The 13,198-nt window shown below is 21.9% G+C and overlaps 1 protein-coding gene across 1 annotated transcript in view; it reads left to right on the top strand.

Annotated features, from left to right (window-relative positions):
* The first annotated feature begins 1,970 nt into the window (after nt 1-1,970).
* LOC117167381 (probable methylmalonate-semialdehyde dehydrogenase [acylating], mitochondrial) overlaps nt 1,971-13,198 on the top strand; it is a 43,180-nt gene continuing 31,952 nt past the window's right edge. The window contains exons 1-2 of the mRNA XM_033352268.1: nt 1,971-2,085; nt 11,297-11,369. Coding sequence (XP_033208159.1) covers nt 2,053-2,085; nt 11,297-11,369 — 106 coding nt within the window. The 5' untranslated portion in view covers nt 1,971-2,052. The remainder of the gene's footprint in view (nt 2,086-11,296; nt 11,370-13,198) is intronic.

Here is a 13,198-nt window from a genome sequence, read left to right as displayed (position 1 = left end):
GTCGTTTTAGGAAGAAAATTTATTTTTTAAATTCATCTCTTTCGTTTAAAATTAGTTTTTTTTCTGAAAAATTAACTATTTTATTTTCCGATAGAAATTCATGCCTTTGGTTGAAAATTCACTTTTAGAGTTAAAAATGAAGGAAGTCTCAACAAAATAATTCAATTTTAAACCCAAAATATGAATTTTCTACAAAAAAAATACAATTTCAATAAAGTTTATAAATTATTAACTAATAAAAATATAGATTTGTAAACCAAAAGTATAATAAGTTCAATTTTCATTTATAAAAGTAAATTTTAAACAAACAAAAAAACAAGTTTTAAGCAAAATTAATTAATTTTTTACTAAAAATATTAGTTTCCAAGCAAGAATGGAATAGTTACATCTTCAGTTAACAAAATTAAGTTTCAACTAAAAACAAACGAATTTTCTACCAAAGAAATTAATTTTTGATCACAAGGATACATTTCCAACCAAAAATATTAACTTTGACCAAATAGTAGAATTATCACCACAAAAGATGAATCTTCTAAAAAAATGATCCAAATATTTGAATAGGTAAATTTTCTACAAAGCAAATAATTTTATAAGGAAAAAATTACATTAATATCAAGAAAGGTATGTAAATTTTGCACAAAAGATTGCATAGTTAAAGGGAATTTATAACTGAAATGATAAATCTACAACTAAAAAAATAAATAATAATTTTCAAACAAATGCATGCATTCTCAAATAAAAAGATCAATTTTCTACCAAACATAAATTAAAAATTTAAGAAATTTAAATGAGATTAAAATCAAATTTCAAATCCTATCAAACGTCCAAAAATCAAGTTAATGTGCAGAATTCCTGAAAATAAAACCAAGAATCCAACAACCAAATTCAACTGCCAACCAAGAAAACGAATTTTTTACCAAAAAGTTGGATTTTCAGCAAATAGTTGAACTTTCACCTAAAGTCAGATAAAGTTTCAACTAAAAATGGAATAGTTAAATTTTCAAAGAGAAAATTCATTTTTCGTAAATTTTACATAATTTTTCAACGAAATAGTATAATTTTTAACCAAGAACATTAAATTTCTACCCAAAAAGATACATTTTCGACAAAAAAAGAGCAGTTACATTTTCAGTTAAAAAAATTAATTTTAAATAGGAAAAAAAATGATTTTCTACCAAAAAGATAAATTTTCAAGCAATAACATGAATTTTTTACCAGAATATATGAATTTTTTTTTAATTATATGAATTTTAAACCAAATATTTGAATTTTTAATGGAATTTTCTAACAAAAAGGTCCATTTTCAATAAATTAATTAAATTTTGAAAAAAAAGTCTTGAACTAAAATGATGAATTATTAATGAAATAAATAAATTTTTAACAAAGCAGTTCCACTTTCAATTAAGAAGTTACATTTTCTACCGAAAAAGATAAATTTTTAATCATGATAACATCTGGACTTTCTGGAATTACCTAGCCTAGCCTGTAGCAACTCTGTAATTAAAAAAAGTATAGATTTATTTCATTCTGGAATATTTATATTTTTTAAATATTGATTAATTATGAGGTATATTCACATTTGTTTAAACAGTAACTGCTTTAAATGATTTTTTTGCATTTGCTCAAAATAAAGTTTTGGGCATTTATGAATTCTATTGTCATTATTATATTTTTATTTGTTTATATTTGAGAAAACGTATGAAATGAATATAATATTATACCAACTATTATAAATCTATTTAATTGTTAACATAAAAACAAACAAAAAATTGTTATAGAGAAAAATACTTAAAAAAGGACATATTTAGAGGTAAAAAAAGAAAGAAATTGCATTTTAATTATTGTAATTTTTTAAAATCTCTTTTTGTTTTTTTATCACTTTTGCTACAGGGAATAAAAATATATCGACGTCCCTGAGATCCAGGTAGCCGTACTAAAAACATCAGGCACGATTCTTGACAAGTACGGGTATGTGTCAACTGGCAGACCAAATTTTTCTTGGATCTCAGTTTGTGTTGTGGCTTCACAAGAGAAGTGACTCGATTTATAAATATGGCGCTTTTAATTAAAATTGCTAAATTCGAGGTAAGTTCAAATTTAATTTGAAATATTTAAAAGTCTGAGTCACATTTTTTGATATGGTAGAGCATTCAGATTAACTAATCTGTTATCATCACTCCACGTGGATCGATTAGCATCTGTTCGAAACTTAATTTTTAAAAAAGGAAAAATTATGTTATTGTTTTATATTAATTATTTTTATTCAAAAACACACTTTTATTTAAATAAAAGAGTTTCTTTTGGTTTAAATAATATGTTATATGAAGATGTGGGGAAATCTCCCTACAGTGGATAATCATTAATTTATAGCAAGTATATGTAAAATTTTTATTTAAAATTTATTTTTTAACACGCATCTAGTAGTAACTATTAATTAAATCAAAGTAATTTTTAAAATATATTGTTATTTCTAATTAATCAGTATCCAATGTAAATTGTATTGCCCACTGTGAGGAGTTTCCCCTAATTTAAAAGAATTTGAGTGGTAATTTAAAAAAAAAATCAATTTTTATATATTTATAATTTGAAAAAAGTTGGATATTACAATTTTTATACAATGTTACACTAGTTTGAACGTGAATTTGTGAGCAAGGTCAGGGGTTTATTATTCAACTAACTACGATTAAATTATTGACAGCTGACAATGCGGAGGTTTCCATTCATTCAAACACTTAACCCCAGAACAGTTCAGAACAAGTCCATTGAGGGGAGATTCATTTTTCAAATAATGAACAAGTAATAAATAGTTCATTTATTTGCTGAAAACTATTTATATAAAAACAATGATTATTAAAATAGGGTGCCTACCTCACCTGAAAAACCTGGAATTTTTTATTAAAGTCAGGAAAATTTTTCCGAGGGCGTGGTTATTAAAAAAAAAAATTGGATTATAAAATTAAAAAACAAGGATTATTTATCTGTAAAAGTAGCTTCATATTACTGAATTTAACTATTTTGTTGAAAAATTGGTTTTTTAAAAATTAATTTCTTTAACTGAAAAATGAACTATTTCGTTTTTAGTTGAAAATTCAAGTATCTGGTTCAGAGTTTATGCATTTTGTTAAAAAATAAAAAGTTTCCAAGGTTTTCTCTGTTTTGACTGAAAAAAATTTCTTGATTGAAAATTTAACTCATGATGAATGTTGTCTTTTCTGATAGAATTCAACTGTTTTTGATAAAATATTCAAATCATTTTTTGGTTGAAATATCAAATAGTAATTTTTTGTTCAAAATTTATATTATTTCGAACAAAAATTTAATTACTTGTTTAAAAGTTGAATTCTTTTGTTAAAATAACATTCTTTTCATTTAAGATTCATCATTTTTATGAATTTAAAATTAATTTAATTTCTTGGTCTTTTGTTGAAAATTGTTTTTTTTTTGAGCAGAAAAATCTATATTGTTTTAAACTAGAAAATTGAATATCCATTAATTTTGTTCAAAATTCATCCCTTTAGTTTAACCTTAACTTTTTAAACTAAAAATTTATTTATTCACTTTTTGGTTGAAATATTTTTTTCAGTTCAATATTTGTCTTTTTTTTTTTGAAAAAATTCATTTTCGTGGTTGATACTTAATCTTTTTTCGAAAATCCAATTATTCTAATTACAGATTTAACAATTTAGTTGAAAATTCATCACTTTCCTTCAAAACGTAATTGTTTCTTTGAAAATTAGATTGATCTTCCGTTGGAAAATAGAAAATTATTATTTTTTTTTAAAGTGAAAATGTAATAATTCTAACTAAATATTCCATCATCTAAGTTGAAAATGCATATCTTTAGCTGAACATTAATTTTTTTAACTAATACTTTAAATAATCAATTTTTGGTTAAAAAAGTATGCTATTTAGTTGAAAATTAATGTATTTTGTTGAAAAATCGTCTGTTTGATAGAAAATTATCCTTCCTGTTTAAAAATTCACCATTTTGGTTGTAAATAAAACTACTTGGTTGAAAGGTACATTTTTTGGTTAAAAATTAATTCTTTTGGTGGAAGATTCATTATTTTTGTAAATTTAAAATTAATCTCATTGGTTGAAAAATTATTTTGGTTGAAAATTCGTTTTTACTTTAGCTGAAAATTAAATTTTTTATCAGATGTTTAACTATTCCATTTGAAACTTCAACTATTTTATTGAAAATTAGTCGTTTTTTTTTTTTTGGTCAAAATATAATTTTTTTAAACTGGAAATGTAACTACTCGAGTTGAATATTCCATTAATTTTGTTTAAAATTCATCTCTTTGGCTGTAATTAACTTTTTTAACTAAAAATGTAACTATTCAGTTTTTGGTTGAATTTTTTTTTCAATTCTCTTTTGCGATAAAAACTAATTTTCGTGGTTAAAACTTAATATTTTCGTTTGAAAATTCAGTTATCTTACTTAAAAATACATTTTTTCGGTTTCAAATTCAACTCTTCCATTTCAAGATTCATAATTTAAGTTTAAAATTCATTACTTTTGTTGAACATTTTTTGGTTGAAATTTAATTTTTTAATTGAAAATTTAACTATTTCATTTTTTAGATAAAAACTGATCTTTTTTTTGTTAAAAATTCAACTAGTTGTTTAAAAATTGTTATTTTTAGTTAACAATTGAAGTATTTAATTAAGAATTCATGTTTTTTTTTTTAAATTGTCTTTTCTGGTGGAAAACTAATCTTTTCGGCTGAAAATTCAACTATTTGTTTAAAAATCTATCTTGTTAAAAATGCAATATTTTAAATTGAAAAACCAGAAATTTGAAGCAGTTTAAATTAAATTTTATATAGTACCCATATCAATTTTAGTTAAATATGCAGTGAATTTTAATTACAAAAGGATACAAAATTCTAATTATTATTTAAATTCATAGACTTTAGAGATAAATTTAAGAAATGATCAATGATGTTTTTAGTAATATTTAATTATTTAATTAATCGATTCTGCTTATGTATTTCAGAATATCATGTAATATAATTTGTCAAAGCTTTCTCAATTAAATGAATCAATTGAATCCCCGGAAACTGAAAAAAAACATTATTTATTATAAAATATTGAAACTTTATACGTATTCCGAGTCCATTGTTTAAAAAAATGCAGAATTGCTTGAATTCATTTTCGCCACCTTAATTAAAACTTCTGAATCTAAATTTAGTAGAAACAATTTAAAATATTTAATGATCCTTTGTTTCTAACGACTTTTAATTTAGAATTAATTTAAATTTTTTAATTCTCACATTTGAGGGGTAAGGGAACAAAACATGATAAATCCATTTAAGATGGTTTGTGAATAAGTAAACAAATGTCATATCTCAAAAACACCAAAGATAACACCAGGAATTATGTAAATTTTTCTCGAGGGGGGTTGGGTTATATGCTGTATTAAATTGGGGGGGGGGGGGCAAAATTTCTCTTACGAAATTAAAAAGTGTGCAAAGGAAAATTAACTTTATTTTCTAAGTGAAATTTTTTATTTTCTAACCTAATATTATAAGAGTATTAAAAATGACCTTCGATGTTTATTTAAACTATTATTTTTTAGTCTATGAATTTTTAAGATTCCTGTTTATTTATCTCTTTTTGTAGAAATATAATTCTTTGAGGTTAAAAATATAATTTTTTGTTGTTGGAAATTTAACTACTTTGTTAAAACTCCGTTTCTTTATTGATTTTTTTTAAGGAAAATGTAAATATTCCATTTATAATTAAAATTTTATCTTTTTTCTGTTGAAAATTCATCTATCTGATGAAAATATTATGCATTTTGTTTCAAAGTCCCATTTTTTTGTAGGGAAAATTCCTTTACCTTGAAAATCGAACTATTTTGTTGAAAATTTTATTTATTTTGATAAAAATTCATTTTTTGAATTGAAGATTCATAATTTCAATTAAAAATTGACCTTCTTGGCTGAAATATTCAAAATATTTTGTTGAAAATTCAAGCTTGTTGTAGAAAATTTAACTTCAAAACTTAACTGTTTTATGGAAAATTCCACTATATTGTAGAAATGTCGGTTTTTAAATTGAAAATTTAACTGTTCCAGTTTTGATCACAATTTCACCTTTTTTAGTTGAAAATGCAACTATTTGATTGAAACATCGTGTATTTTTTTCAAAAGTCACATTTTTTGGTAGAAAAATTCCTTTTTGTTGAAAATATAACTATATCGTTGAAAAAATGTTTTTTTATGTTAAAAATTCGTTTCTTTATTAAAAATATTTTTTTAACTGACAAAATTCCGTTTTGTTGAAATATAACAATGTAAAACTATTTCGTTGAAAATTTGATCTATTTTATTATCAACTCATTTTTTAGATTAAGGATTCATAATTTCAATTGAAAATTTATCTCTTTGGCTGACAATTAAAATACTGCATTAAAAATTAGGGTTTTTTAAATTAATTTTTTTAATGCAAATTTAAATGTTGAGTTGCAAATTCAAGCGTGTTGCAGAATATCCGTATTTTTGACTTGAAGATTGAACTAATTGGTGGAAAATTCAACTATTTGGTAGAAAATTCGTTTTTTTTTCATTGGAAATTTAATTGTTCCATTTTTAAATTAAATGTTTTCTTTCTTTTAATTAAAAATTCAACTATTTGGTTGAGAAATCATATCTTTTGTTGAAAATTCGCATTTTTTGGAAGAAAAATAATTCTTTTGGTTGAAAATTGTATGTATTTTCATCAACGCCTATTTTTTGGGTTTAAGATTCATAATTTTATTTGAAAATTTATCTCTTTGGCTGAAAATAGAATAAAATTGTTAAAGTTCGTTGTTGCTTTTTATTATAAATTAAATTTTTAACAAAAATTTGCAATACGTTGTTGAAATATTCAACTGTTTTGCAGAAAATTCACCTTTTTGACTTAAAAATTGAACCACTTGGTATATAATTCAACTATATTGTAGAAAAGTCGTTTTTAATTTAAAATTAATTATTTTTTAATGGAAATGTAACTATTCCATTTTGTGTTAAAATTACTCTTCCTTAGTTTAAAAATGAAAGTATTTAGTTGAAAATGTATCTAATTTGTTAATGATTTGTCTTTTTTGATAGAAAATAAATCTCCTTGGCTGGAAAATCAAATATTTTTTTAAAAATATATATATTTTCTTAAGAATTCTTCTTTTTTAGTAGAAAAGTAATTTTTCTTGGTTGCAAATTAAACTAATTGTTTAAAAATTCGTGCAATTCGTTAAGAATTTCTCAATTTTAGTTAAATTAATTCAGCTACTTGGATTAATTATTTTGTAAATTCATAAAAAATTAAAAATTTTATTAACATTTTCATTTAAATATTTTTAAAGTTACAACATTTTTAAAGCGCAATTTTAATGGGATATACTCGAGTGCTAAAAATGCTAAAATCATGCATAACTCATTTTTTTTCCAAAAATGGATTTGTAACGTTTTTTAACTTCTCATTTGTAATCACTTTTTTAGACTAGTCATCAATTATCACCGAAAAAAAATATTTTTTCAGAAAATATTGATAAAATGTTGCATTGATATAATTTCATTATACAAGCTGCAATGCACGTTTATTTTTAGAGAATAACGTGATAATAGTCAATGCAATCGTCATTATCTCGAGAGAGAAATATGATTGCATAAAAAGTTTGGTAGAGGATGCATGCAACAGATTGTGAAATTGGATTTTATCAGGGTAATCGATATTTTCAAATCTCTATCGAAAACATTCGACTGAGAAAAGAAAATAATCTACGTAATTTAAATGGAATTATTTTTATCTTTGCGCAACATCAATTTAGATGAGCATAAACAGAGTGGTTCGATGTCTTTTGTTTAAAGACACTGTCAATATGAAGATAATAATTTTTCACTTATTTGCTGAAAGAAATATTTTTATTACAATTTTTATATAAAGAATCTTTCTTTAAAATATAGATGTTACGAAAATGTCGAAAGCATTTTTTTCGCTTTTCTTCAACACCGATTGGCCAATTTGAAAAACGCGAAAACATTAATTTTAAATTCACGCATATGATTAAGAATTTATTTTCAGTTGATTAAGATTCATTAATTCAAAGTTTTATAATTACAATTTCAGTTGAAATAATTAATTTTCCAGCAAAAAAAAAATTTTTCAACAAAATTTGTTAAATTTTTAACCGAAGAAATCAAGTTTGAACTAAAATGAAGCGTTTTCAATTTAAAAAATAAAGGTTCAAACAATTAGTTGAATTTTGAACCCAGAAGATGAACTACCTAATAAAAAAAATCAATTTTCAACAAAAACTAAAATAGTATAATTTTAAGTTAGAGAACTGAGTTTTTAAACAGTTACAATAAATTTTTGAACTAAATAGTTAAATTTTCAACCAAAAGGTTAATTTTCCATCAAAAAAGACCAATTTTAAAAAAGAATAATTTTTAACAAAATACATACATTTGCAGACAAATATTTTTATTTTTATTGAAATTTTCAACCAACTTGTTGAATTTTCCACCAAAAAAGCGAATCAGTCACCAGTTAAACGATAAAATTTTCTCTTTCATAAGTTTTAATTTTATAATTAAATAGAAATTTCCGAATTTTCAAAAGTATAATTAACAATTTGAAACATGTTAATTCTTAAGCGATTTGAAGTTACTTCAAATAATAATTTCAATTAAAATTTAAATTAATTTAGAATTTTTGACTTTAAAACATGCAATTTTGTTTTCAATTTCAAATTATAAAATTCTAATCCATTCATAGTAAAAATGATTTAAATTCTAAAGTTTTAGATTATTCAATTTTTAACGCTTTTAATTAAAAATTATTCAATTTAAATTAATTTTAATTTCAAATGATCCAGTTTTCAAAATTCGAATCTAAAATTATTCAATTTTGCATCTTTTTTACAATTTTCTATTCTCGAAATTTTAACCTAAAATAATTCGATTTTAAGATTCTTGAATTCCAAATAAAATTGCAGATTTTTTAATTTTTAATGGATCCGATTTAAAATTATTTTTTATGCTGAACATTTTTTTAAAATAATTCCATTTTAAAGGTTGATAATTAAGAATTCGTAAATTTTAAACGGTGAAATTGAAAGTGTTTTTTTTTACAGAAATCAAATTTTTTTGTTAAAAAATCTATCCAATTATTTTTAATTGAACCTAGTACATGATTCAACGTTCTAGTTTTAAATTCAAATACTAAAAACTACAAGACAATTTCATTATTAAATTTTTCGAAATTAAAAAATTTCCTTTTGAAAGCCTTAATAATTTAGTTTTTAATGTAATAATTTCTGGTTTAAATATTGTAAATTGTTTTATTTCAATTTCAGTCTGTTTTAAATTATAGTTAGATAAATGAAAAATGATAATAATTTCTTAAATTCAAGTCTTAAAAATTAGTAGATATTTGGTACTGAAAATTAAATTTTTTTCCACGAAAATATACCAAACTATTGAAAATTTCAAATCCAACATACAAAATAAGAATTGCTAATTTAAAGGCTTAAAATTTTATCGTGAAATTTCAAAAATTGCAATCATATATAGCAATATTGTTTTGAAATTTATTTTTAATTTATAATTTTCAATATAATATCCTAAAATGTTCACATTTTTAGTTAAATATTTAAAACAAATGAACAATTTAAAAATTAAAAATATTGATTAGAACATTTCAAGAATGAATAATAATTCTAAAGAAATATTAAAACTATTTGAACTAAAACGGAAAATTTAAATTTTCTGAAATGGATACATCAGTAATCAAATAATTACTTTTAATTACTAATAATGAACCTCTCTCTAGTTTAAAATTTTCAACTAAAATTTAAAAGGTTTGAATTTAAAAAAGTATAATTAACTATTTAAAACATTCTAATTTTTAAACTATTTATAATATCACAATTCTTGGTGCTTAAAAATGTCTTGGTTGTAAATGAAGTTTGGATTTTAAATACTATAATTTGAGATTCTTTGCGTTTTAAAGATGTAATTTAGTTTTCAATATAAAACTGTTAAATTTAAATCGCTACGAATTGAAAATTATTTAATTTATTCAAATTTTATTGTTTTCGATTTGTTTTGAAATTGTCCTTTTTCGAAATGTTGATATGAAATGATTCAATTTGGAGCTTCCTTAATTAAAAATAAGATTGTATCATTTTAAACACTTTGAATTAGAAATAATACAATTTTAATTTCTTATTTATAATGAAATTGAATGCTTTTATTTAAACATTGATACACATTTCATTCCTTTTCATGCCGGGTGACTGAAAAATTACGAAAAATAAAATTTCCTTAATGCAAAATTTCCAAATAATAAACTTCCCGAACATTTTTTTTTAATTTTCGCAGTTTAAAAATAAAAATTATTTGCATTAAAAATAACAATCATTTTAAAAATAATTCCATCTGAAATAAAATTTTTGTTTGAAAATGTGCATAGTAGTTTTTTAAATTACAAAAAACGTTCTAAAAAATCGAATTTTTAATTTAAAAAAAAAATCAAAAGAATCATAGAGATAAATTAGTGCTAAATTTAAATCTGAAAAGTTTTTTATGACAATGTTGTTATGTTCGGAGAAAATGTAAAGGAGTTTTTTTTCGTTCGAGACGCAGTTGTTTTTTTTAAATTTATTGTTTATACCATTTTTTGTACAATTATTGTTATTTTTAATTCCAACAATAATTTCAAAAATCTTGAAACGTGAAACATCTTTATTTTGTTACAAATATTTTATCTTTGTATTTGGAATAAATAAATAAAATTAATTAAAAATAATAGTATGGTAAATTGTTTTGGGATTTTATTATTCGAGAATTTTCCAATTCGGCGATTTCATCAGTCGCATTTTCATTAGATTCGAAATATTGTCCTTTTTTCAAAATTTTTCCAAATATAAATTTCTTTGATTTGAAACGTTTTTAATGCTAATTTTTTAAAAATATTTGTTTATTTCAAACGCTTTCAATTTCAAATAATTTATTAATCATTTTTGTTAAAAAAATTATTAACTTGAAATTCAAATATTTTTCTGATGATGGATTTTAATTGTTTATATTTTTAATGTTAGTGAATAAAGATCCCGAAACGTAAATACGCGCCTTACACCCGTGTTTTTTGGCTAGTATAAAAATAATTAATAATAATAAACAAGTAAAATATTGAATATATTAATTCATATTAAATTTTAAACATTTGATTTGGTTAATAATAATACAAAAAAAGAAAATTATTATATACTAAAAAAATGTTTAAATATTTTTTTTTGCAGGCGAGATTGTCGGGCAGATCATATGGATCTTCTGCACCAGCAGTTAAGATGTTCATCGATGGACAATTTGTTGGTAAGAATATATTGGATACTAATAATAATAGTAATAAAAGGATGGGCGTTTTAGTCGACGAAATAAATTCCCGGTTTTTTTCCGATCCGCAAAACATTTTTCACGGTCAATGAAATTAAAAAAATGGAACACTGAAACTAAAAAATTTTCCACTTGAGGAACTGTTAAATTTTGAACTTTTAAAATTAAAATTTAAAAGCTCTTAATTACAAAATTTTTTATTCAATACTCAATAATTTACGCATATAAAATTGAAGGTACTAACATTTTTCAATATAAAAAAAATATAAAACCACGTTATCATTTTCAATGCTCTAAATTAAAAAATCAATTAATGAACTTTAAAATTTTCAAAATTATATAAGTTTAAGGAATTTTAAAATAGAAACATCAAATATTGAAAATTGATAAATTTTAACTGAACACTTCTTAAATTAGAAATTAAATTCTTTTCTTTTTAAATAACTTAAACATCCTTGGAAAGCTACAAAATTTAATTTCAAAAACTTGAGAAATCTAGAAAATGTTTTAAATTGGTTTTAAATTTAAAATTATTTTGGAAGTTTTTTCAGAGCTTCTAAATATCTGTCAAAATGAATAGAATTTTTTCTTCAATTTTGAGAAGATACTGTAAATTTTAGAAAATTTCTTTACAATTTGGATGTATAAAGAACAATTGAAAATTTATTATTTGTAGACGAAATTTGAGTAATTTTAAGAGATATGTAGAAGTTTTGAAAAGATTTAAACTTAATGTAAAACTTAAAATGATAGCCTAATATAAAACTTAATGTAGATTTTCGCAGATTTTAAACAAAAAAATTAGATTCCTTTCAAGACTTATGAAAGGCTTGAAAAGAATACAAACATTTTCTTAAGATTCCTAGGAAAATTAAAAATAACTTTTTATTTTGAAAAATTATTTTAAGAGAAAATTTGAAAAGTTTTTCAAAGATTTAAACAAAATTTTCAAAAAAGATTCTAGAAGATTTTAAGGAAACTTTCTAAAATTTGCATGATAATTTTTCATCTTTTTAAAACTCCTAAATATCTCTTAAAATTACTCAAATTTTTTCTACAAATGTTCATTTGTCAATTATACAACAAAATTAAAAAATTTCACTTACAAATTAAGCATTTTTCAGATACAACAATTAAAATGGTAACGTTCAATGTTTAAAGGCTCTTGGAAATTTTAACGATTTCAGGTTTTCTATGTCAAACAATTGAGTTAAAGATTCTTTACTTTCAAATATTGGGTTTCAATTTACTTATCTTCAATAAAAATTCAAATATTGCTAAATATTCAATAATTAATCTTTTTTTTCTGATTAAAAATTTCAAATTGAATGGTTTAAAAATGGAATATTTTAGACTGAAACAATATGTTAAATTTAATAAAATCCTTTAATTAAGAATATATTATTATCAAGTTATTTTTAAGTTGAAAATAGTTTATAAACTTTCAGTCACACATTCAAATTTGTTTAATGATTAAGACTTTCAAATTGAAACCTTTTTAAGTTTTGACGTTAAAATCTGAAAAGTCTTCAATTTTGAACTGGTTTAAAATCGTTTTGTCAAATCGTTTTTGTTCACTTTTTATTACTTAAAGTACAAATAAATTAAAAAAAAATTATTTATCAAATAAAAATGTTTTTTATCCGACAAAAATTTTAAAAGTAAAAAATTTTGAATTACGCATCATAAGCTAAATAATACGAGGATAGTTCAATAAGTCCTTAGAATGAAGTATAAAAACAATTTTTTTTGGATAAATTTTTTTTTTATTTTTCAACATAATCTCCTTGGAGCTCTATACACTTGGT

This window comes from Belonocnema kinseyi, chromosome 2 (genome assembly GCF_010883055.1).
Source record: "Belonocnema kinseyi isolate 2016_QV_RU_SX_M_011 chromosome 2, B_treatae_v1, whole genome shotgun sequence".
Taxonomy (NCBI): domain Eukaryota; kingdom Metazoa; phylum Arthropoda; class Insecta; order Hymenoptera; family Cynipidae; genus Belonocnema; species Belonocnema kinseyi.
Note: the sequence above shows the minus strand (reverse complement) of the source record. Positions and strands in the feature narration are given on the sequence as shown.